The sequence below is a fragment of the Triturus cristatus genome, chromosome 5_1 (assembly GCF_964204655.1).
Source record: "Triturus cristatus chromosome 5_1, aTriCri1.1, whole genome shotgun sequence".
Taxonomy (NCBI): domain Eukaryota; kingdom Metazoa; phylum Chordata; class Amphibia; order Caudata; family Salamandridae; genus Triturus; species Triturus cristatus.
This window is the reverse complement of record NC_140587.1, coordinates 292757226-292784873: the sequence shown is the minus strand read 5'-3', so window position 1 is coordinate 292784873 and position 27648 is coordinate 292757226. Positions and strand designations below refer to the sequence as shown.

Here is a 27648-nt window from a genome sequence, read left to right as displayed (position 1 = left end):
TGAATTGCTGTGTGGAGCGGACAGAGGCCCCCCGGTGATCGTGACACAACTGGGCCTCGGGGCAAAGACACGAAGGGAGAGCAGCTGGCTAAGACACGGGCCCCTAGATATCCTACGGTCTTTGGAGCAGCTGTACACTTGGGCTGGGCTGTGACTCTGGCCCAGCCCCAATCATTGATGCCCTAGTGTTGGAGCGACCTTGTCCCGTCTGCAAAGGCTGCTGAATAGCGACGAGTGTTTGCATGTGATCATAGGTGGGTCTGTGCGTCATCGGGGTCCCCCTGCGCCTGTAGGCTGGATTACATGGTATTCAGGCCTAGCTGGATTGCTATGCCAGACGCCCGCACTGTAAGGGAGAGGAGTGGACCGGAGGGGCAATGTGTATAAGCACAACAAACTAGAGTATCTCATTGGCTTAAAGTGCGGAGTGATGCGCTACGACAAAAGGCAGTAGCTGGAACACTGGTGATAGTGCCGCTGTGGAGGGCCGGTCAAGCAATTGTGCAGAGAGTCCCAAAGAGTGGTCATTTGCTGAGGTGAGGCCAGTGATAACCCCTAAAAGGACAGAGTCTGGTGGAACAGTGAGGTACATATACAGTGCCCAGCGTAGAGAACAAGAGTTGCTGCCTGGACTTAGATGGACGGTGAAGTACGATCCTAAGGCCCTCAGAGACTGAGTCACAATGGGTAAACCAGATAAAACACAAGCTAGACTGCAATTTGAACAACGCAAGTCGGCCAGGAATAGAGAAGAGGATGCAGAGAATGAGACAGAAGAATGGGGTACTTCGGGGTCGGAGCTAGGAGAGAACCTTCGTAAAATCTTGGAAACAATGCAACAGAGCCTCTCAACGATTGACGGGAAAATAGACTCGCTCTCATACCTCATGGACCGCATGACGGAGAGAGTAGAAAAACATGCGGAAAGAATTGACATGATGGAGAGCAGAGTCTCGGAGGTTGAGGATCAACAATTGGAAATCGGGAATGACCGTAGACAGATGAGGTAGCTTCTAGATACTTTACAGCTCAATACAGAAGATTTGGAGGCGCGCTCTAGGTGCAACAACTTGCGTATAGTTGGGCTGCCAGAATCCACTCCAACTGGCAATATGGAGCTATTTGTGGAGACTTTACTCACTAATCTACTGGGCCGGGACACCTTCTCCGAAGTTTTTGTTGTGGAACGGGTGCACAGCTCCCTTTCCCCAAAGCCTCCGCCTGGGGCACCTCCTTGGCCGCTCATAGCCCGAATACTAAACTACCGAGACAGGGACTCAGCTCTGCGGAATGCAAGAGAGTTAAAGTCGCTCCGATATGAGGGGACTGAAATATCACTTAACCCGGATTTCACTATCAAGGTGCAAAATGTGAGTCAAACATTTGTTCCCATGAAGCAGAAACTGTGTGATTTAAAAATTGAGTATGCAATGCTCTAACACGCTCGCCTGAAAGTCACAATCAATGGCAAGGCAAAGATAACCTGCAGCAAGCGTTGAAATATATAGCTAAGGAAAAGCAAGACAAACGATCGCCCGAGGTGGCTGACACTGAGGTACAAGGCACTTGCACACAGGATCAGAATGACTGATGGAGTAATGGCTACTGCTTTCGTGGTGTAGCGGCTGTTTGGAAATACTGCCAGCGGACTGTCAGCGGTAAACTGCGATATGGACATAATCCAGCATATAAGGTGGAATAATAGACTCTATACCGCATAAAGCTAAGATATAGTTTTGGTCCTCACGAGGGGCACTAAAAAGTTTGTATGCAATATGTTTTACATTTAAGCGTTTATTGAATGTAGCAAAGCCCCAAAATCTAAGCTTAGAATTGGTGGTTTAATGTTGATAAAGGACTGGTTGCAGCATTCTAAATATGTCAGTTGATGATATGGTTATGGTAAGGTTTGGAATTAAGGTACCAATGGCGTGCGACCCGGGGCTCTACAGGGCAGCTGGGCCTCCTCCGCCCCAATGTGTATTACACGCTTTAATGGGAAGTTAAATGGGGTTGTTCTCGGGGGGGGGGGGGTTAAGGGAGGGTGGCATAAAAGCATGCCGAAGTTTCGGGGACATGCCGTGGGTGGGAGTGGTGGGAAATGGGATGTGCAAACATGTAAAGAAAGTAGCCTAAGAAGTTTGTCTAGGACAATGATAACTAAACAGCAAAAAGCAGTAAGGAAGAGTACGCATTATGAGTGGAAACGGGGTTAGTAGGCCAGCTAGTGACACACAAGGGATAAAGCCAAGCAGGGACAGTAAGCAAATTAGTGATAAGCGAGGGACAACGCTACAGTTTTTTAACGTGGAACATCAGAGGGTTGAATGATTCACGTAAAATACTGAAAGTGGTATCATATCTGCATAGGCATCAAATTGATATTGCCATTCTCCAGGAGACCCATCTTGCACCACACTCAGGTCTGCTCACGCAGAGAATAATGAGGGGGAATTTTATAGCAGCAGGATTCACATCGCACGCACGTGGGGTTTTAATATGGGTTAGGCAGGGTTCTGATATTAAATTACAAACATTAGATATTGACCCGGGAGGCAGATATGTGATAGCTCACTGTCGAAGGGGTGACTTCTGTGTCAGACTGGTGGGGATATACAGACCTAATAACAACGACCTCCAGTTCTTCCAGATACTGCATAAAAAACTTGTTAAGTACGCAGCTATGCCCACACTCTGGGGAGGGGATTTTAACTGTGTGCAGACTCCTGGGATAGACCGGTCGAGAGGCCCACTTTGGCAGTGCTTAGCAGCGGCTAAGGCAATTGGGGCAATAGTGGAGACAGAAGATTTGCTGGATGTTTGGTGCCATTTCCATCCACAGGGGAGGGAGTACTCATCGGCTTACGATATACATATGTGCATTGATTACTGGTACACTTCTAGGACTTGGTTCCACACATACCAGAGTGCACAGACTTGGCCAGGACATTTTAGGATCATTCCTCCGTTAGGTTACAGATAGCTCTAGACGAATTAACGGGTAGAGACCAGATGTGGCGTTTCCCACAGTACTTGTTGTTGGATAGAGTGTTTAGGGAAGAACTTTCACAGGAAATAGATCATTACTCTAACATAAATATTGGCAGTGTCCCTCAAATGGCCACCATTTGGGAAGCATTTAATGTCTACATCCATGGGGTGGTCATATCCAAGCATTCAGGAGTACTTCACTCTATTAGGGGTAGATTACAAAAACTGGAAGCCAAAATAGGTGAGTTGGGGAAGGTTGCGTCGAGGGCATCTAACCAGGAAGTGCTGGGCCTCATTAGTAGAAGCAAGATAAATGACTATAACGAAGAAGCCTTAGCTGAGGTGGATTACTTAGGTGAATATGCAACTGCCAGGGTATACGGGGAGGGTGAACGACCCAGTGCCACACTCGCTCCACTGACCTGCCCAGCAAAAGATGCAAATGAAATATTTGAAATAATAGACGGACGGGAACTCTGACTCAAGGAGCGGAAAAAATAGTGGACAGGTTCAGGGAATACTATACAGAACTTTACACTTCCCGGCCCGTGAGCACAGAGGAAACTGCAGACGAATATCTAGAGTACATTAAAATGAGCTGGCTGACTGATGCCCATAGGGAGAGACAGTTGGCCCCCCTGCATCCAATAGAGATTATCGCGGCGATAAAGGATATGCCCAGCCAAAAAGCCCCTGGCTCGGACGGGCTCACAGTGTAGCCTTTTATAAGGAATTTCAGGACCAGCTTGATACCGCATCTTGTGAACCTGTTAGAAGAAATGGCTAGAGACGGAACAATGCCCCCAACTATGAGAGAAGCAATACTGATCAAATTGCTCAAGCCTGGTAAACCAGCGGAACAATGTTTATCATACAGACCACTGTTGTTATTAAATACTGATACGAAAATATATGCTACGGTGTTAGCAAACAGACTCGCTCCCCTGCTGCCTATAGTGGTTGCGACTGAGCAATCGGGTTTCGTCCCGGGACGGTTGGTCACTAGTAATTTGCACATGATTTTTTCCATAATACATTGTCTCGACCCAGAGATTAGTGCAGCAGCTGTACTTTTAGATGCTGAAAAGGCTTTCGACTCAGTGGAGTGGGTGTTCCTGACGACAGTACTTAAGCGTATTGGGGTAGGCGAGGTGTTTATTCAACTTATCAAGGTACTATACTCTGACCCTACTATGCGAGTGCACATGAATGGGCAGTTTTCCCCTCCATAAACATCACCAGAGGTACCAGACAGGGATGCAATCTTTACCCCCTATTGTATGCTCTTGTAGCCAAACCACTGGCTTGTGCACTACGGGAATACAACAGCCACTGTGGATTAAGGTTCCCACACTACACACTGATCATTTCTGTATACGCGGATGACACATTACTATATGTGCGCTATCTCGAACTTAATCTAACTCCTATTTTACAGGAGGTGGTGCGCTTTGGTTCACACTCTGGCCTTAGAATAAATTAGAGCAAGTGGTTAGCATACCCCTTGACTTCAACTACCACCCCATACCAGGCAGAATTATCTAATAAGGTGGACTACAGATCCAATACGATATTTAGGTGTACCGATTCATACAGACCCCGAGGTGGTTGTTCGGGAGAACTATTGCTGCGCCATACAGAAACTATCAGACTCAATTAAGAAGTGGATCAGGGTGTCGCTGTCGTCGTTAGGGCGCATATCGCTTATGAAGATGATCGTGCTACCTAGTATGCTATTTTATTTTGTTAGCATTTCAGTCCCCTTACCAAAGACAAAGCACATTGCGCACCTTAATGATCAGGCTCGCTTGGGCCGGTAATCAGCCGCGAGTGCAATGGGAGACACTGATTAAATCATATAAAGAGGGGGGCTGAAAGCACCAGACTTCAAAATGTACTACAGTGCGGCACAACAGATCCATGCTTTGCACTGGATTCATGAACCGCACGATGCCCCACACTTATACATAGAACGGAAGAAGTGTGCCCGGTTGACATTGCCATAATACCTAATGGGAGTAGCAAGTAGGAAATATCATGTCATAGATCCTGTAGGAACTACGAGAAATCAGTTTCACAAAACGGCAAAAATGCAGAAGTCCGACTCAATATACTCCCCGAAATTACCTATAGAATGGTGTGAGGGTCTAAATAACCAGCAGGTTCACGCATTCATTAATGCGATGCATATGTTAAAAATAAAAACCATGGGAGACTACTTTACGGAAGAGGTGGTTAAGACATGGGACCAGATGCACGACACAGTGGAGGCAGTTACCCAGTTGGAGAGATATCACTTCTACAGGGCGAGACACGCACTCCGTGAAATGCTGGGGGATAATATGCAGGAACCTCTGGAATAGAGAGTGCTAACATATCTACTGCAGACACGCTCTCCACATCTGGTAATATCGATGTTATATCTACTCTTTAGGTCGGATGTGAACCAGGCACATGAGAAGACTCTACAGGAATGGCGTACCGAGTTGGGGGTAGACATAACGGAGGAGCAGTGGAAGTACTGATGTGCTAGCACCAAAAAGGTATCGCAGAATGGCAGACAAGGCCTAGTACATTTTAAATTCCTACAGAGAGTGTACTACACACCAGTTAGGCTACACAAATATGGACTGAGAGAACACGACAATTGTGACAGGCGTGGTGTGGAAGGGGCACATTTTACTCACCTGGCATGGGAATGCCCAGCACTACATAAATATTGGAAGGAGGTGATAGGTGCATTGCAGGATATGGTGGAGAACCAAATACCCAAGACACCACTAGTGATACTTCGAGAGTATGTCAAGGTATTACCTAAAAGTACTAGGAAGTTGATAGCAGTGGGTATTTTGTTAGCTAAAAGAAGGCTAGCGATGAGATGGATGCGCGGGCCAGTTCCCACATTTGCTGAGTGGTGCACCGATTTATCCTATTGCAATACTCAATCTGACAATTATAACGCACTCCTTCCTACACGAAGTAGACCCGAAAATATCAACCGTATCTTACTCGTAGAGCTGACGCATAGAGTGTTTCAGAAGAGACTGATGCGTTGTGTCAGCTTGCGAATTGTGAACGCTTGGCGAGGCAATGGTGGGAGGATAGCTACGCCAGTAATGAAGGTAGGCAATAGTGGGGGCTACCCAGAAGTAGCGTGACTAGGCTTGTATCATTGTTTCTTATTTAAACAACAATTGTAATAACAAATGTAACGAAAAATGTTAAAGAATACTGTCTGCTGTATAATGAACAGAATGCAATAACGAAGGCTACTGTAACGATTGATGTGTTTATTAAATAATGAAAAGAAAAAAAAAGTAGTATTTAATTTCTAACTCTACAAATGCAATGCTCAGAAGCAACAATTCAATCTCCCTTGAGGTCGATGCTCTAGTAGTTGTCATGCGAAACCCTGTCCCACCCTCCTTTATGTAACATGTTCAGGGTTATTCCCCATTCACTGGTGGCAGCTTCAGGGAATGCAGACTATTAGGCCGTACTCAAAAGTTCTCCCATTGACTCTTTAGGAATATAGTCAAAAGTCTCTATGGTGCCGCAGCACCGTTGGCAATAAGTCCCCCGGGGCCCAACTGGTCCAGTTCACATATTAACCGCTCTTACAGCACAGAAGAGTTGAGCGATGCAGCAGGAACCTTCCATGCACATCTAGAAGTCCTGCTCAACTCTGAGAAGTTGGGCTGCTTGCGGCCCTTGCAGCAGCATCCAGCAGCGCAGACTCTCCTGAATAGACCCACACTGCTCTCAACACACAGCTCAGTCTAAGGGAGCCCTCTCATTGGCATATGGCGGTTGCTGAAAACAATAGTGCACATGGATGATAGCCCGATCGGTACACAACAGAATCCTCGCACCTTGGACAGGGAGTCCTCAAGATAGGGCTCCCCACTGGACCTTGCTCCCTCCAACGCTGTCCTCTTCCTCACAGGGCCCACTGGCCTTGGCAGGCGCTGGTGCACCAGACTCGAGGGCAGGTGGTCTTGGTTTCCCTGGTTGATGTACAGGAGGGAGACTAGCAGGCTTTGTCGCCCAGTCCTGGTGACAGGTAGAAGTCTTACAGAGCTTCCCTTGCTCACACAACCCAGTTGGCTGCTTGGCAGATAAAAAAAAGTTTGGGCACTTAACCTCCCTTTTTCATAGTGCTTTTCCAGACACCTAATGTGGTTCAGGGTAGGGGGTCTTTTACGTTTTATGTCGATGTTTCCCTTCTTTTGAAGAGGGCACTTCTCCTTTTTCATCTTTCTCCAGATGCTGGTTACAGCAGGCACGACTCCAATGCTTATTGTCCACTTCACAAATCATGAGTGACAATAATTCACATCTGGATGTCAGTTACACTGATACATGCATCAAAAGGTTAATCCCAGACTCCAGCCATACTGTTTGATTCCCTTATCAGCCTCATCTCCCTTCCTGAGATGTGACAAAGCCGTTCCTTGTGATCGATCATTAAATCAAAAAGCAGTCTTCTGAAGTGTAAAGGGTCTCTCTTTTTCCCTCCACTGTGTCCCAACGCAGCTCACAAGAATGAAAGCAGTAATACAGAAGTCTCTCTGGGGCGATTCCTCTTCTCTCATGTCTTTACCAGGCAGGCCTGGGCTTCCCAAAGTTAAACAACGGTCCTCCATACAAAGTACCATTGAATGCAAACTCGCTCAGTGTACATTCACTGCACACTTAGGGTCCATCACTGATACTTCTATGTATTGTACCTTTACATGTACACATGCATTCAGTACACACTCAATCTATGCACATTATCAACTCTGAAGCTTTTCTGTCTTTAGCCAGGGAGTGTTATTTACAACACACACTGCAAGCACACACACTTACTATGTGTGCTGCGCAACGCTTCACCCTTCATGTAGTGTTTCACGCACACATACACCATGCACATGCCTTACCTGTTACACACTGCACAGCAGTATATCTCCCAACTAATTTATTCCTCTCAGGCATACATACACCCAGTACATGACCTAACCACACATGCAATGCACACTACTGCTCATTCCTTGGACTGAACCCTTCGCATTCACACATACAACCAACTCAGTCACTACTCTTGTGCTGTGCAGCATTCCACATCTTACCTGCTGTATGCCAAGGGTGAGTTAAGCACTCAGCAGTAGAGCTTTTAAGCAGGCGATTCAGCCTTTAAGTCTTAATCCAGTGACACAGGGTAAAAAGGTCCCGTTCACTAGTACTAATCACTATACTGTATGATGCCACCACCACGCTTGTGCTGCTTAACTCCTGGTGAAGGCGGCAGCCTTCCACCACTATGAGGGCACTCTTTGGGCACCCCTCTCGGTCCACCGTAAGACCGCAGTCCATAAGACAGGCCTGTGTCACGGTGCGCATTCATGATCCGTGTTCACCTATGACAAAAAAATCAGCATTAGGGATCAAGAGACAGGGATGTAGAATTCCTATATCCCGACGCCCAGAACATGTTGTTTGGGGTCAAGGGCAACAAACAAGTTTTCATGTGTATTTTGTCCATGGGAGATGTAGGCCCAAACCCCTGTAGCACAAACCCTTTGGCTGCCAATTTGCAGTAGCACACTATGGATCAGGGAAGGGCACTGTCTGCAGTTAAGGTAATATTTTTGTCTCTATGCTAATGCTGTTCAAACTTGTATTTATGGTTCATTAATTGAAAGCCTTCATTATTAGGGTGAGTGCTCTAAGTAAATGTTGTAAGCTCTGACTGCACTACTGACAGTGGTTCCAGTGAAAAATGTGTACACACGTTTTTAAAGTTTAGCAATATGAAGCTATGTATAATGCTCTCTGATTTGATGCAAATATTTGCAGAAGCTTGAAAGCAAGATTGGTAATTTTTTGCTTTCAAAATAAAATGTTCATAAAAAAATGAAAGCGGGAAAAAAAACATTTCGCTAATCTACTGTAAAATTTCAGGTAGCATTTCTTTGCAGCATCATTTAGTAACATGTGTTGATGCATGCTAGTATTTCCCAAAAATATCAGTGTAACCAGTTTCAATAAGATTATGGGAAACAAAAATAAACAAGCACTGTCAAAGCCAGTAGGTCTAACATTGGTGGTCAGCTTTTCAGTTTTGTCAATGCATGACTTGTTTTGGCATGGTTTTTGTAAAACCTTATTGGTGTGGGAGCTGCCGGGCACTCACCATTATAACAAACCTTGGCAAAAGCAAAAATTGATTTTGGTCTCAAAAAGCACACACTGCCACAGTAGTTACTGGCACTGAACAAAACTACTTTGTGTCCCGATATGCTTCATGTGAAAGAGCAGAATGCTGTTACTCACAGTGAAGCCAGCTGATACAGAGAGAGAAAGAGACAGAATTTTAATAAACACAAAAGGTCACGGTCAACACCAGACCTAATTAGGGACCCAGTTATTGAATAAAGTCTCAAAAGTGCACCCATGGTATAAGTACTTGCATTAAGTGCAGTTATACACCTTTAGTGAATTCCCAAGAATTTACAGAAGTAGGACAAGAAATAATACTCCTAGAAAATATTTGTGAACTGCCTTTTAGCATGAGCAAATATGCTTGTGTAGATTTGCTCATGCGAAAATCTGAGTGTTTGCAAGTTCACTTCCCTCTGACCACTTTTTTCCCAACTCTGGAAGAAGGTTTACATCTGCCATTGTCAGGAGAACTTTGCAACATTTGTCAGTATGGGAAAAGATTAAAGCATGGTAGTTAATGGGCTTGCACAGACTCAAAAGGGCATTCCAACCCTGGAACGATTGCTAAGCACTACCTTCAGCCCCAGTATGTAGATCTGCGGATACGTGGCAACATAAGGGGATTGGAAGTATTCAAACACTACTATGGTATGAGCCCAGGCATAAACAGAGAGACTATATCAGAGCTCTTATATAATGAGATTGCTGCCATAATTTGTCGCTGCACTACATGGCACCAAAGGAACAAGTAGATTTTGTTGCAGCACAAGTAGATTTATGAAGCAACCTGCCCCATGGACAAGTTTTATTAAATTGCTCACCCCTGCAGACAACAGTACAGTTGGGCACTCCGAGCAGGGGGTCCACTTCTATACCATGCATAGGGTTTTTCCGTCCAACAATAAACAAGTAATTAATTTTGCAATCCTAAAATTGGCCCTGCTTTTGCAAAAATTTAGCATTTTTGTTTTATTATGGTGTTGCCTTTTTACCAGTTGATAGTGTTGTCTTATCTGCTTTTTATTTGTTTAACGGGGAAAGCTTCAAACTCTCCCCTTACCGTGCCTCTTGTTAAATTTTTATTTACCCTTATTATGGGGGACATAAGTCTTTATGCTTTACGTCATTATTTCCACTCTCTATTTATATATATTGATAGAGACTATGCAGGTGCATAGAGTCAAATATGCAATTTATTTGTATTATGTGTTGAGAGGGGCTATGACTTTCCAGAGGGAGAGCCTTGAGTGAGTCAAAATGCCCCTCTGGATGGATAGCACACATCCGACTCTGCATTCAGCCAGCCCTCATCATTTCCACCATTTTTCTGCAGTGCCAGGACCCCAAGCCTGCCTGAAAAGCTGCGGACCGGTGGGTGCTATGAAAGGCATGTTCGGCCAAGGACTAGCCAAATCAGAGACCTCAGTGCTGTGGCACGACACCGCAAACAATGTGGCGACTGCCATTGGATGCACAGAAGAGCGCAGTGGACAATGAGCTTGGGTGCCATAAATATGAAGCGTAGACCCAGCCGAGACCTGGCCAGATAGTAAAAGGGGCTAGTCTATTGGAAAGTTTATATGCAAAACAGGCTATACAACCCTGAAAAGCCTTCTGATGGGAAATTATGAGAAACTAGAAGCTCATGTGTATATACACAGATGGCATTGTTTTGGCGTTGAGAGGGTTATCATGTTTGCTTCCAACCAAGATAAAAGTATCTTTACTAAGACGTTCCTTCTATAGTATTTCATAAATTGACTCATTTCATGTTTATTGCTTCATGCTTTTGGATGGATACTCTTTGGAGTTACGATATTGAACAACTAGCAGCAAAAAGAGTAATTTATAAAAACTGATTTTCCCTTTGTGGTTGTGTAATTCTCACCTGTGACACAGTTTTCAGCATTGTGTAACTTGTTCAGTTTTAGGTGGCCCAGAGCCTTGTAGTTTACAAAGAATGATGCAAGACCCATGTGTATTGACAATATTTTCCCAGGTGTTTTTCTTGCTTTATTTATTCAAGGATGGGTTGACGGTCAACATCGCCAAGATAAAGAGATTGTCATTTGGGACTTCGGAAAGGCAACGTAATTGGAAATAGGTAATTGACCAGTTGAATCCGCGGATATATATGACTACCTAGGTTATACTCTTGATTCAAAACCGACAGCATCTCTGCACTTGCAAAAGACAAAGACCAAATCCATTATCGTAACCAAATCAATAAAGAAGTTAGCACATACTTGTGGTGCAAGAGTTCTTTACCCAACAATTTGCACCTTCAACGCCAAACTTCTTCCAGTTTTAACTTATGATTCTGTTTCCCTTAGCAGGGAAATACTTGAAGACCAAGAAGCTGTTTATATACAAATTATTGGACTAATAGTCAACCTTCGTTCTTCAACTTCTCATTCAGTGAGTCACTTATTGCAAAACATTAATTATTTCTGGGATGGCACATGGCAAAAAGGACAACTTGAGGACCATAGTTCATAAGGATCTTACATCTGATCTACAGAGCTCTTTCCCATTTTCCTTTTAAAGTGTTACTGTTGCAATCCAGGAACATGACGTATCACCGCTAGAAGACCTATTGGGCATTAATCGTAAAAGGACCATAAGAAAATCACTGCAGAACTCTGCTAGAATGAGGGATCATGCTCAGTCAAAACATGCCCTCCTGGCTACAAGCATGTGAGTGGTGCCAAAGCCCCTCTCCCACTAGTGCTTCCAAAAACCCTTTGCAATGCAATAGGTCTCGCATAGATGCGAGAGTTAAAGCTATTAGCAATGTAAATGACAATGCCTTTTATCTATGTAAATAAAAGGCAATGACATTTACAATGCCAATAGCTCACACTTGTGTAAATACGAGTCCTATTGCATTGCCAATGCTTGTTTCCTGACGTGACCTGACTGCTCCTCACACAACAAGCACACAGACTTCTGAGCACAACTTTAAGTAAGTGGTGCGGCCCCGAAGCGATCACACGCGACCCCCGCTGTGCTGTCAGGCAGTGAAATCGCCTATGCAAACAACGGGTAATAGAAACATTGAATTTTGATGACACTGCCACGAAGGCCTCTTTTTAGACAAGTGTGACTCTGTTCCCTGAATGAACTCAGCTGCCTGCTTGCAGAATCCTGTAACCTTTCCGTAGTGCCAATAATTGTTTGGTATTTGGATTGAACCAAGGCTTGGTGAGAGTAAGATGGTCAGCATCTCTATTATTTCCACCCCTTGCCCTCTCCCTAGTATCTCAGCAACTAGAAAGGGTCTGTAAACCTAAGAGTAGGGATAAAATGCTAGCACTGTGATGTCATTATGGGTCAAAGGATGCCTGATGTCACTTCCACTGCTCCGGCATTTTGAGTATTCCATGTTTAATCCAAATGCAACTTAAACTTTTACCGAGCTGTTCAGAGACAGAAAACACATACACAGCACACCTAAGAGCTGCAGAGTGTGTGCTGTCGAAGAGAAAAACGAGGGATCGATAACATGGTGGCTTGTCAAAGTCAGCTGGCTTTGTGATCAGAGACTATCCATCCAGCGACTGACGTTTCGCATCACGTAACTTCCTGCTGCTGTGTCAACATGCGCACGGCTAATTAAGTTGAAGTTTCGCATAAATCCCACGGATGGCATTTCGGCAATTGGTTTCGGATGCTAGATATAAGAGAGTAACCTATTTGCAAGATTCTTCCATTTGAGTAGAGCATTCTGGACCGTAAGAGCGTGTAAATCACGGGTATCACATTAAATGAAAGAAGTGACAGTGTTTTGGAACACGCGTTCGAAGGATTAATTTAACATGAAAAGTGATATTTAACCCGGGAAGTAATTATGGGAAAAGCAGTGTGCCTCGTGTGTAGATAGGGAGACTCAACAATACTGTACGTAGCCACCAGGCCATTCCCGATAGAAAAGGATAGATTGTTAGTAAACTAAACTAGCTCCTTGTTGTGCAACGTACGAAAAAGTATATATCACTGCCCAAATATAACAAATAAAGGTGAAATAAATGCCACAAGTTATTTGCAGATTCCACCAAAACCAATGGTAACAATGAAATGACACGCACGGTCCTTCGTGAAATATGCCGCTTTCGTTTCACCTTAAAAACGTCTAAAACACACCACAAAGGATGTCCTTGACAAGAGCTCTCGAGACAACGGAGCTCTTGCTAGCTCAGAGGTTACCGTCATTTCGGAGGTTTCAATGACCAGACGTGACAGACAGAGAAAAATAAACTGGTGCAGTGCGCGAGCACAATATTCAGTCCGGGGACTGCAAGCCAACAGAGATAGCCACTGCTCGTGCCGGCACTGACTGGTGCCGTGCGAGTGCAGAATATCCAGTCCGGGTGGGCGAGCCAGAAAGGAGACAGGGAGGGGAGCAAAAAAACCTCACTGCAAATCAAAGACGCACGTTTAACATAAAGTGTGACGCCCGCCAATGAAAAGCAGAGGCGGAGCTTCCACCCCCCTTCCAAAAGAAAACTGACGACAATAGATCTCGCAAGTGAGCAGTGCATGCGCTGCGACGCTAGCGAGACCTAAAAATGGCCCAGTGTGGGTGTGCATTGGTGCTGAAATGGGGAGGTGCCATGCTTGTCATATGCAAAACCAGTGCTAAAAGCTGTGTATTTAAACAGCTAAGGAAGCAGTTTCTGTTTCCGCTACTAGTTTGCAGAGTACCCACAGTTGAGCATTGGAAAGTGCCGATGTTTCTGGCTCATTTCATTTTAGGATGCAGTAATTATCACCAATGTTCACAGAGAAACACATTTTTTACATGAACGCCTTCTGTCTATTGCAAATTGTTATTCAAATCCTGACCTATTGTGGCTTACTGTTACATTATGTGAGTTGCTATTTTTAGGGTCTGTGTCCACATCTAGCACTCCTTTGCTCATGTAATAAATTAATTATTTAACTGAAATCAAAACCGGAAAGAGTTAAATAGTTATATTATTTTATTGTGTTAATTATTTAAAATTCATTAGAATTAAAACATCAACAATACAGGAATCGTGAACCAAAAGGCAAGATGTTCCTTACAGCGACAGAGTGTAAGACCTCAGACGGAGACAATGTGCTCTCTTAACAGTTAAGATGGAAAACAGGGTAATAGCAAAATGCAATCAGTGCTTGATGGGTAGTAGTAATGTCTGCCTAGTGATGTACAATATACACCACGTCAATCGAGATGTTGGGTATAGTATGTGCTCATTATGTATACGAGGTCTGGCGCTTTAAATGCAGTCCGATAAAATTGGTTCAAGGATTAAGTTGTCATGTCCCTCCCTGTCATGCAAGCGCATTAGAAATATAAATGAACCGTTTGAATGGAAATGAACACCAGCTTTTAGTCTGTTGTACACAAGGTCCATGGACTTCCTCAGTTTTCCACTGCAACCGTTTGTATATTGAAGCATGTCTTGGTTGGTTCTCTTACTATACAGAAAGTTAGTTTCCTTAAAATTGTCAGCAGATATTTGCGGCAGATGTCTATGCTTACAAAGTCCTCTAATATTGCCATACTAGTTTTATGTGTGTAATTATTCACACTATGGGTCAACAACTTCTTTATAGTGGGCTATTGATACACAAGTTAAATCATTATTTGAATACTGACAGCCTCTTATTCATCAATTAGTACATGGAGAATAAGCATTCATTTCATATTAAAATGATATAAACCTTCATCCACTATGAATAATCCAGGTCCAATGAGAGGTAAAAGCAATTTATAACAAGTTTTTCAGCGCCAGAAAACAATAGCCTACCCATTTCACCCCTTTGTGGATCGCAGGCCTGGAGTATTTTCAAGGCTCACAGAGTTGAGATGCATTGGTAACCCATCTCACCATAAGGTACTAGAGTTAATGTCTCAATTTCAGAGGCGTTTGGAGATTGGGGGATATTAGAAAGGCAGAGAGGCTGCATGAGGCTGACTGAATGGATGCTTTGCTAAACTCGGACTGCTTTCCCCACTATTACAGCTGCACAGCCACGATGGGGCAAAACATGTGTTGGCTGTTGTGTTCTGCTCCTTAAGAACTTGGAATAAATTGCGTATATAATTTTAACACTGAATGAATGCTTATTCTCCATGTAATAAAAAGATGAATATGAGACCTGTCAGTATTCAATTAATGATTTCATTTGTGTATTGATATCCCTGTATAAGAAATTGTATGTCTCATAAGTTACGGCAGAAGCATAAAATGTGATCTTGGAGCTCTTCCTATAGCTGCAGAGTCTGCAGTATTTTCGGGTCCGTTGATGATTGGTCCAATATCCTTCACATTGGTTGAGTGGAATGTATAGGAAGTGGAACCTTAATGTTAGTTTAACACTGGCTTCAAGATTGGTGTCAACATAGCATTGACTATTTTTGAAGTAGGAATCTTGGAGACAGTCTATGTGTTAATAAACATTACATTCCCACAGAAGGTGGTCCTATAGAGTGTGTAGACCCCTTAAAGGTAGGTAGGCCATTGACTACTACCTGTCACTCCCCTTAGCCCCCCTAAATTGAGTATTTAGGTGGCACCCCTCAACCCAAGAACTCAAATTCAACAGATCAAAAGAATAAGGATGGAGAAGAGTCACTGTGTGGTGAGAATTGCAGAAGCACTGAACTTTTGACGTGAAACCTTGGTACTTTCAACTCTCTAGAGACACTCGACCGAGTGACTCGTCCTGCAAGCTGGAGATCTACCACAGCTGTGGGTAGCCTGTCAATACTTTGAAATTCGCCTACTGTCTCCCTGGAATAGAGGAGCTACTCCCCTGCAGTCCGCAGGCATCGAAAAGCAGAGTCCGGTCCACCCCCTTGCAGCACCGGCGTGATCGATGCAACAGATGACCAGGAAGAGGTACCCGTGTCCTGGAGGGTCAGATCTGTCTCCCCACCCAGTGGGAAGACACCAGGGCCAACCGGAGCACTTCTGGTGGGGGATGAGGTCCCCTTACCGCCTGCGGGCCTCAGGACGAAAGTGGACTTCTTTCCCCAAGCAGCAGTGCTCCAGGAGGCGCATTTGCAGAGTGGTGGAGAAAGGGGGCATGGCCTCTGACCACCTCTCAGCAATCCAGGTGTGTGGGTCTTACTGGAGGTAACAGGAGGGCTAGTTGGTCCCCATGGACCCTCAAGAGCCAAGGGGACTTCAACCACCAACTAGTGGTGCACCAGGAGGCATGTTTACAGAGTGATGGAGAAATGGGGTGTGACCTCCTACCAGGTCTCAACAATCCTTTTATGTGGGACTTTCTGGAGGTAATAGAAGGGGTAGTTGGCCCCCAAGGACGTCTTTTGGGGCCAACTACCTCTCCTGTTATCTCCAATAAGTCCCACACAGCGTGATTGCTAAAAGGTCTTCGAAGGCCACGCCCCCTTTCTCCACCACTCTGCAAACACAACTACTAGTTAAAAAAACCCATAAAAATTGACTGAAAAAAACAAAGGTTAGAGACATGTTATAGTTAGGCTGACATTTCACTCGTATAAAACCAGAGAAATTTAGCAGTTATATTTAGATGAGATAACTATAACTTGTGCCTCTGCAATGTACTGCTTATGACCTCACATATTACATCACTCATGACATGGTCAGTGGCATCACTTATGACCTCACTGATGACGTTTCCAACATCATTGATTGGCGGAAGTGGGAATCAAAGTTATTGGTGACCTATACATTGGCTCTGAGTTCAAGTCCTGTGTTTTATGTGTGCAGAGTTTGCTTTAAATGAGCAGCAGCTTCAGGATTATCATCAACTGTGACACTCCTTGTCTAGTAAACTAGAACCAGACCTACCTGTACTCTCTTAGACGTTGAGACTTCTAGGGGTTCAATATTTCCAATCTTTATCAGTTTCTCATTGACTCATTATACTCGAATAACACTAGGGTGGAGAATGAGGCCTGCTGGCAAGGTAGATTGAATGTAGAATATACGAGCAAAAATTGGTCAGACTTTCTAGATCAGCATGTTCGAAATCTGAGGGAGGCGCGGCTGAAATTTACTTACTTTAAGGCGCTGCATAATTAGTCTTAGACCCCATATGAATTAAGAAAAACTAGTCTCCTGTTACATGACAACTGTTGGAGATATGTGGAACCGGAATGTGACCTGCTACATATTTTGTGGTCCTGCTCGAGTTTGACTCAGTTCTGGGTTGCTACTTGGCGTACTCTACATAATAACAGTCCGTATGATTGTTCTGAATCAGCTAAATTAGCCATTCTACATGGCATTTTGAATGTAAAAGACCGTACCACTCACTGAAGAAGATGGATGTCAAAGGCCTCGATGGTCGCAAAAATCTGTATATTTAGACATTGGCTATCACCAGATGTACCTACTCACCAAGAGTGGTCGACAGAACTTTTTCAACTGGCCATGTATGAAAGGAGAATTTATAAAATACAGGATAAACTCTCCCAGTTTGATTAAATGTTGGGCTTATTCCTATGATTGGTTGCCTCCAGACTGCCTCATTATTGATATTGCTAAGTGGCGTTGCATTGTGGCATCGGGGTATGAATCCCAAGTTGATGAATACTGAGGGTAGGGGAAGGGTCTAGGGCAATAGTAGATGTAGATCTCTGGCAGACTGGAAAGAGGACGGATAAAGATGGAGTGATATATGTTGGAGTGAACTCTCATGACACCGCTTCTATGTGTTAATGTATTGCTTTATTCATTAATGCTGTAATAGAGTATTATATGCTTTGTGCTTTTGAGCCTGCCTTATTGGACTGGATTGTTTAGTCTATCCTTCTAAATAGAAGGACAATTATAGCAATCAAACATGATGCTGATGACTCCGGTTACACAATATATGTGCTTGAAGTAGGACTGTGCTGGGGATAAGAGAGGCTCTTAGATGCCGGGGGATTTAAATGATTAACAGTTGGCAGTGTATGTATTGGTATACTGCTTTATTTTCCAATACCGTGATATGACTAGATTTGTATTTTTGAACCATTAGGTGTACACCCGAACTAGTTAGTTCGGATTGTTAAAGCGGTCCTGTTGTAAAAAAAAATAAAAAAATAAAGAACCGCTGTGTAGATTTTGCTGTGCCAAGCTACATCCTTGAAGTCAGCTCAATGAATGGCTTTCCGCAAGAAAGCAAGCCAGAGCAGGCAGTGGTGCTTTGAGGGTACAGCGCCTGCATACCCACCTTGGACTGCATCGTATGGAGCATTGTAATGATCGCCGGAACATTCTGGCAGGCCATCTAGGGGATTGCAGTGGGGACTAGTTAGGCAGCCAGTTCCAATGACGCATTGCTTTTGGAGGACCTCGTTGAGAGGCCATGGATTTGGCGGACACACGCTCAGCTAGCAAGTGTGTGTGAGGCTCTGGATTGCTAGAGGAAACATCTCGCCGCGCCTGCCCTCTGGATGCGATTACACGAGATCTTCCTTGTTTCCTTCAAGCATGTGCATGGGTTGGAAACTAGCCTTGCACCAACAGGAGGCAATGAATATGGAGGAAGTCCACCTGAGTGTTCTGTGCTTGGCACACAGTTCTTGTGAATAATATGCTTAATAGAACACTTGGAACATCCATGATGTGCACAAGCCTGGTATTGCCGGAGACTCTGATGTGTGCACAGTTCTTTGCGTGCTACAATAAAGAGCACGTTCTGTGACATATGCTCTTACATACCCCACCCAGACACAGATTAATCTAGTGTAAGCTCATTTATTGCAGCCCTGTCCTGAGTGCACAGCACCCATTGTTCCCACTTCCTTCTGCAGCTCTCAGTTCTATCTCAACAGTCCTTGGAATCCTCCCTCACCCAGTTTCCATCACATCCAGGTATGGTGACCTAGCAGGAACCAGAACAACAAAAGGACTCTTAGTAATATGCAATACAACATCCTTCTCCTGAGCAAAGTAGAATAATAATGTCAGCACTTATATAAAATATTTATGTTCAACTAAGCTATATAAAAAAACATCAATACACATTAAATTCATTGATTGGGATACGCAGAAATTAGAATTTCGTCTTGTAAAGAGTATAGATACTTTATTTTATGTACCCATCTACTGACAAATCAAATCTAGTTTTTTAGGTTTCTCAATTCACCTACCAAATCTGCCTCTCGTGTCACATACACCAGGAGCACTGGATTTGTTAATTTCTACCTCTGCAGTTTGTCCACCATTCTTCATCGTATTCAACCTTTCCTCGTCCTGTGAAATATTTCCTTTCTGCTTCCTCCATCTACTCAAGGGTACCAATAGTACTGCTTCCTTTCTTTACATCACCATTGTTTATGTACCTGGCCCATCCACTTAAATGCTATGTTCTCCCATCTTTTGGTAAATCAACACTTTCACTGACCCTGAAAATATTAGGAAATGAATAAAGTGTTTATGCATAAAAAAGCAAAACAGAAAAACGTAAAACTCGACGTAAATGTGAAGGAATTTTAAATTGGACACTAAAATTTTAGTTTGCATCCCGAAATCGATTCTTGGGAGCAGAGCTAGTATAGCAAACAGAATCTACCACGGATTAAAGTTTACAGGACAATCTCAGCAAAAATACTTTTGGATGAATGGCTGTCTTGTAAAAACATGTTTTTGTGCGAGTAAACGGTGTTGGATTTTAAGGCATTTATTGCTTTTTTTGCAGCATTCTTCCTGTGCAAGTGAATTCAACAGCAATAATAATAAGGTCTTTTCATGTAGCGTTCGCCTCTAAGCGCTGATGACATACATTACTGTTACCAAACGCAGGTATAGTCAGTGTGCCAACCTTGGAAGGATTGAAGTTTGACATCGAGAAAACAGGGCGGTGTTGAGTTTGGCAGCTTCGTAAGAGTGGTCCCAAACTTGGCTCAATGCTGCAGAATGTTCGAGAATAATGTCATCTGCTGTGCAGACTGACGGCAAAATGATTCTTTCTTTCTTAGATGGAAGGTAAAAAGTGACAGGAGGACGGTCGGTGCTTCCAGTATCCGCCGTTCTTCACTGTCCGAACACATCTGTTGCAACACACGTTGCTGCACATGGCCCGAGTCGTTTCTTTTATTTCCTGTCCAATAGACTTGCTAAACGCTGACTGAGTGGTAATTTTACAACACTGGCAGTATTGTCCTGCACAGTAATGCCTCCAACCTACAGCGCAGAGGAGAACTCCGAGGCCGCGTGAGTCACTAGGATGCTGGAAGCGCAAAACATGATTGCTAAATGAGTAGGCGTTGCTAACCGAAACTAAAAAGTAATCCAGATCTGGGAAGTGTGCTTATGAGTAACTTGTTTGTTGAAGTTACACAAGAAGTGCAAGCTTGCGTTTAATTGCACAGTGGGTTAAGAATTCAAAACTTGGAAATCACCTGCAATATTGCCAATGAAAAAAGCCCCCGTGTATTCACAAAAACGACATGTCACCTAGAAAAGTGAGGCTAACTTTTAACCTTTGTCAGTTGAGTGAAGTGAGAGCACTAATCCATTGCTGAGGATTTCTCATCCACTAAGCATACCATCTCCTTGCAAAAACTCCCTTAATAGACTTGTTAAGTCCATGTCTTGAATCTAGTGTGTCATGTCCAGACTATACCATCTTAGGTGATTTCAATCTGCATCTAGAGAAAAATTCAGACCCTAAAATAGCAGCATTCATTGATGCAATGGCAAACTTCGACCTGAAACAGAAAGTACTAATAGGTACTCACAATGCCGGACATACGATAGACGGTATCTTCACATCATGTCAGAGCCTAGACAAAATTGACACTCTCCCAATCCCATGGTCAGACCACAAACTAGTAAGATTCACACTGGAAATTAAAGAGGACACTGGAAGACCGGTGGAGCATATTAAACAAGCAACCTACCGTGACTGGTCCAAAATTGACAACCAAGCATTTATTGAAAAACTCCAAATATCCCAGCCTACATTAGACGATAACAGTAATATAGCCTGCAAACAATTTAATGAATGGATAGAGAAGGCAGTCGATTTGACAGTCCCACAAAAAAAGGCTACACTCAAAAGAAAAACCCCCTCACAACCCTGGTTCTCAGAAGCTCTAAAAACACACAAAAAAACATGTAGAAGAGCAGAGAAAAAATGGAGAACTAATTACGATACCCAACTCAGACAAGAATACAAAGATACCCTAAACAGCTACAAAAAACTAATAATAGCAGAAAAAAGTAAATATTTCGTTAAAAAGATCAACGAGTCAAAAAACTCCAGCAAAACCCTCTTTGATACTGTCAAAAAACTATCAAAGTTCGAAAACAACAACCCAGAAGCACTGTCATCAGAATTCTGCGACACACTAGGAGAATACTTCGTGAATAAAGTCTCATCAGTATACGAATCCTTTAAAAAACAGAACTCTGAGACAATAGAAAAGGACACATCACAGCCACCAATTCAACAAGATCAATCAGTTTTTAAATTTACACCACCTACAGCCGAACAGATTGAGAAAGAGATACACACTACCAACTCAGGCAGCCCAATGGACCCTTGTCCACCCAAAATAATGCAGGTTTGTTCCATACAACTAAGCCGAGTATTGGAAAAATTATTCTCCAAAATTATCAACACCAATATCTTCCCAGATGATTGGAAGATGATATCTATCAGGCCACTACTGAAAAAACCCAACCTAGATTGCGAAAATCCCAGCAATTATAGACCTATAGCCAGGATCCCTTTTGCCGCAAAAATCTTGGAGAAACTGCTAAATAAACAGCTATCCCAACATCTGACGGACGGAAATTGGCTGGATCACTCCCAGTTCGGTTTCCGGGTAGAACACGGGACGGAGACGGCTCTGATCACAGCAGTGGAGGAGCTTAGGCAAATAATGGACAATGGATCGAAGGCCGCCCTGATATTACTTGACTTATCAGCGGCCTTCGACACGGTCAGCCACGAAATCCTTATTACACGGTTAAAAACAGCATACATACATGACACAGCATGCGCTCTCACAGCCTCCTACCTAGAGAATAGAACTTTCTCAGTAGAATTAGGAGAAGCGAAATCCAAGCTGTTCAATCTACCATGCGGAGTCCCGCAGGGCTCATCGATGAGCCCTACTCTTTTTAATTTGTATGTAGCCCCACTTGCACAAATAATAAGGAACAACGGCTTCACTCCTATATCCTACGCTGACGATACCCAAATTGTGGTGTCAATAAGCAAGGAGGTACAGGACACAGCAGAAAAATTTCAAATCTGCATGACAAAAATCAGTCAATGGATGAAAATGAATTGCTTAAAACTAAACGGGGACAAGAGTGAGGTCATGATACTAGGAAGAGACACAAACATATGGTCCCCCATATGGTGGCCTAAAGATATGGGAAGATGCCCAGAGTCGTCAGAAAAGGTAAAAAACCTAGGGATCATGTTAGACACTAACCTTTCTTTCGACGCTCAAGCCAGCAAACTAGCTTCGTCACTCTGGTACATTCTAAAAATGATCAAAAAGATTCTACCGTACTTACCGTATGATTCACGCAAGACAGTGGTGACAGCACTAGCCTTGTCCAGACTGGATTACGGGAACGGCTTATACGCCGGAGCAAGGAAGAAAATCCTACTTAAACTACAACGCCTGCAGAATGCAGCAGCCAGGTTGATACTAGGAATACCAAAGTTCGAACAAGTAAGCCATAAACTAAAAAATCTGCACTGGCTACCAATTGTAAGTAGGATACACTTTAAATCATTATGCTTAGCGTACAAGGCACTAAACGGCATTGGATCACAATTTCTAAAAACACATCTGCAACTATATGAGCCAAACAGATTACTCCGATCCAGCCAAACGAAATGCATCAGGGTCCCTAGATTTCGGAAAACCAACTGGGGCGGAAGAAGCTTCCTGGTACACACAGCAAGAATATGGAACCAACTACCTCTAGACATAAAAACTAGTCCATCCCTGAAATCCTTCAGAAAGGAAGTTAAAACATGGCTTTTCTCCACACATCTGTAGTCAACATCATCAGACCCAGTGGTATATCTCAGCGCCAAGACGCCCTCGGGCAATCGCGCGCTATACAAATAGATAAATCAAATCAAATCATTAACCCCACCATAATCTCAGGCACTGGTAAGTATTCAAGCTGTATTCCAGTCCATCATTTTGTGCCCATCCTACCACTGTAGACTCAGACTAACCATATGCAATTAGACATAGCCCTGCACGATCTGCCAGGAGAGGTCTCCTCAGACCAGCTTTGGTCTCTTTCAGCCTTATAAGTGAGGTAGAACTTTGGTCCAGTGGCCATAGCCGGCCCTGGTCCCACATCTGGGTGTCCTATTTAGGAAGACAAAAAAACGCTTTCATTAATCCTAGTCACTTAGTCAGGCCACATTCCATCATTTATTGCCCATCATGCTATTATAGACCAAGACCTGCCACATGCCAATCGGACTTAGGATATTTCACTTAGCAACATAAAAAAATGTCCCTAGCTCACTATACCTGTCGACCCAAGCTGGTTTGAGGATGCATCTATTCCTGGCTGAAGGGACCTGGACTTGGAGTTGGGGCTGGACTGGTTTTATTGGAGCAGGACCTATGAAGACTTGAGCCGGCTGAGTGTTTTTCTATTCCCCTCTGAAGCGGCCAGAGGACTCTGTTTAGGCGGCTGTCCTTGCTGAAATCGGCATCCTACAGCTATTCGAGACATCTACCTCTACAAGGTTATAAGCCATTGAGGATAAACTGGAGATTGATTAAAAAAAATAGTAGAATTAAGCAACTAGAAACAACTTACTTAAGGAAGCTTGAAATAGAGTACCACATCTTCATTCCAAAATCCTGTTAAAATAGGAAAACTAAAAGAAGCTATAACAGGCTTCATGGCCTTGCAGAAAATAAGAAAAAGCACTTCCTACCAATAACTTTTGATTTTCTTCAGAGATGCCACACAGTACTTAATGGTATCATTGCAGCTAACCCCAGTATCCTAGATGTTACAAATCTTAGAGACATCATTACGTACTTCCTGGAGTACACAAAGTGATGATGGTGCTGAGTTTGGTAGAAAGTAAAAAAAAAAAAAGCTTTTATTTCTGGGCCAATAGCTCTTGTCCCAGGATTTAGCAAAGACAACTAGTGCCCATTACAAGAAATTCTTAGCTATGAGGGCAACCCTAAAGAGGCCCAGTTTAACTCACTTAAAAACAATGTTATTCTTTTACCCGTAGAAAACCAGTAAGTGCCTTGGCAACTTACTTATGGCTGGCATAAAAACGACCAGCAGTGCTGCAGCTAACCTACTTCTGTATCATGAAAATTAAACCACTACTTTCAAGAGAAAACCGTGGTAATCCTATCTTTCACCTCTGATCAGCCAACACCCAAAATAAATAACCTGGGTAAAGACTTAACTCGAATGACTGGAAATGTGTGATCTATTAAAGTGCACACGCAAAAAACAAATGTTCAGTCACTACCAAAATACCTTATCAAGTTATGTTCCCCAACGTGTACTTTCTCATCAGAGACATGTGGACAGCCTCCTATTAGTCGGATCCCCCGAAACAGAGATAACTTTCTCTGCTTGCAGTATTACCCCTCCCATGCCTTGAGCCCAAGCAATTTTGGCTGCATGGATACTGGTTTGATATTCCTTCAGCCTTAAAGATTAGTTTTTTAGATGCCCTGTAAGGGACGGGTGGGTCAAATAATGCGTATTAAATATACCCCAGGAATGGGAAATAGATCAATCACCACATCAAAAAAACTCAAACTATTGCCATTTATAAAACAGAAAGAAGATATAACATTCATTCAACAGATTCACTTCAGAAATAAAGAACTGAGTTCTTTATCAGTTTTCCTAAACAATAAGGCATACCTCCATTACCGTGTACATACCAGAACAAATGAGCCCTACATTTTGCAAAGAGATGGACATTTTTACTGAAAGACCAAGAAAACCTGAGGCAGAAATAGAAATCCATATCTGGATCCACTTCACTAGTTGGAAACTAGAAGACCATCACCCTTTAAAACACTTTACCTGGTGCCTGAACAAAATCATGAGTTGTGGGAAGGGCAGGTGTGTGAATCTGTCAGTCATATGAGTGCTGATCCAAATGTAGTCGACATTATGGGTCAAAAGCGTGGGCATATAGCAACCTCAAAACAGACACTGAATATTGCACTGTTTTTATTTTTTTCCTTTGCCCATTTTTCTGTACATTCACAAAGTGCTGTCAAAATATTTTCATCAAATTATACATTAAGTAACCCCGAAGCTGGAAATAGCCATAGTTAAGAAAACATTTGGAGAACTAAAGTCCAACTTTCATTGTCTATCTTCAAAGTCATTTATTCCAATAAGGCTTTAGGCTTTGCCCAATGGGTCACCTCTTTTTCGTTTTTCAGCAGAAGGAGGCTCCCTTTCTGTAAAAATCTGGTGGCCCTGCAAGCTGTCTGCAGCTGTTGGTTGTTCAGTACTAACAGTACTGCTGACCGACATGTTCTAATTTGGAAAAGGAGGAATATCTATAAGAGATAATACCGTCTCAATTTACTCAAAAGGGGACATTTGGTTTAGTTTAAAAGTTTCACACAAAGAAAAATAAATGCTACAAAATAGGTAAGTTTGTCCTAGGTTTGTTAGTGTTAGGATGGTGCACCGAAACAACACTGGTGGATGCTAGTGAAGCTAGAGTGATGTGGGACCTTTTATTAGTATTGGCCCGTTTGAAGAAGCTACAACTTGGGGAGCAGTAAATGTTTTTGCAAGGTTTATTATGAGCCGGAAACACTCATTAAGATCAAAAACATATTTTACATGAGATATTCTGTTGCCACAACCTGACATATGTCACTGAGAATGATGAGATTAAAATATGCCGAATCACAACTGAGAAATGAACTGGTAGCAATTCCAGACTTGTAGGGGGCTCAAAGTAGATCACTAATGATCTGTTTATCTTTCATTTCCTTCATATGGTGGTAGTGAGCTCTGGCATCTGAGTAACAGACTCTCTAGGGGCCAGGCCTCGCCTTCATGTGGCATGAGGTATATTGTCCATCACAACTGTAATTGAATCTATAATACTGTTTAATTTACCCATGTCCCATTCACCATTGAATGGGTCCAGTAAACCTTAATGTCATCAATGTGGAAACTTCTTCGCGGCAATAATGTGACATTTCCTATCACATCAAGGTAGAAAATGAATACTTTAAAATTAACTCCAAATCCACATTAGATGATCTTGGTTCTACATTTGAGGTCACAAAAGGTGCACGTTAATGACTGAGCCAACTCCATCCTCCACATGTAAATAAAATACAGCACAGCCTAAGGAGTTCAGGTGAGATCCAACCCAACTAGTCTGTACCCGTATGTGAGGAGCTTCTGGGAGCCTCATTCGGTGCGCACCCAGTCCTCCCGATGGGGCCATTAATGACAGTAACCTGTGCTATCTGGATTATGTGGGGAGTATTTCACCCCGAGATTTTGACTGCCGAAAGAATTCGAAATTTTGGGAAGAAATCCAGACAAAACAGGCAGAAATCGATATGGAAACACTGATTCTTGAATGGTATTTCCCAAAATAATGTTGTGCCCGCAGCCTGGTATTGGTAACTGAAGGTATGGCGGGATACCACAGAAAATTCTGCCCACTATGTAATGGAGATGGGCGCAGGTGGAGGAGGACAAGGAGGGCCGCCTGGGTGTGTCTGAGTTGAGGAGTGTGTCTTATGACCATGTTGAGAGGTCCTTGGAAGTTTTAATTCTCGTCTTCAAAGGAGGATCTTCTATTTGTGTAAGCCCTATGTGGGAATGTATATCCCCACCTATAGACCTACGAATTGCAAATTAAATGATAGTGATGGCACATGATTGGTAGATCTGTGTTCCTTAAGGGTAAGTTAGTTGGTATTGGTCAGCAGTTCCTGCAATGCCCAATCACTAGTGTGAGGCACTCTTTTTAAGTTATGCAGGTGACACTGTATACTGCCCTGTACACATCTGTACTGCTGGCCCACTCCAGCTCACACCACAGTTTCAGACACCATGCCCCCTGTTTTAGTTGGTAAAGGAAACTACGGCCTGACATGTGGCCTTCATTTGACACGAGGCCAAGGCTGCAGTTGGTAAAATACAACCATGCAAATGTGCTTTTCAAAATTACTCTTTTACAGGTGATGAGGGGGAAGTGAAAAATATGGAAAATGTGATGCTGGAATATGCTGCAATGGACAGAGAACTGAACCAATTTATACAAGCTGTAGAAGATTCAACAAATCAAGTAAGGTGTAAAAAAACATTGCAGGGTTTATTATTGCATTGCTTATATTGGTCTTTACTTTTTTTTATGGAGTATTTCAAAACATGGACATATATCAACCTCAAAACAGACTCTGAATATTAATAACACTGTTTTTATTTTTTTGCCTTTGGCCATTTTTCT

The 27648-nt window shown here is 43.1% G+C and overlaps 1 protein-coding gene across 3 annotated transcripts in view; it reads left to right on the top strand.

The window, feature by feature from the left end:
* The window catches only part of NSMCE2 (NSE2 SUMO ligase component of SMC5/6 complex), a 683358-nt gene that overhangs the window by 145353 nt on the left and 510357 nt on the right, over positions 1-27648 (top strand). For all 3 annotated transcript variants that reach the window (XM_085604965.1, XM_085604964.1, XM_085604962.1), the window contains exon 4: positions 27380-27486. In XM_085604965.1, coding sequence (XP_085461091.1) covers positions 27380-27486 — 107 coding nt within the window. The remainder of the gene's footprint in view (positions 1-27379; positions 27487-27648) is intronic.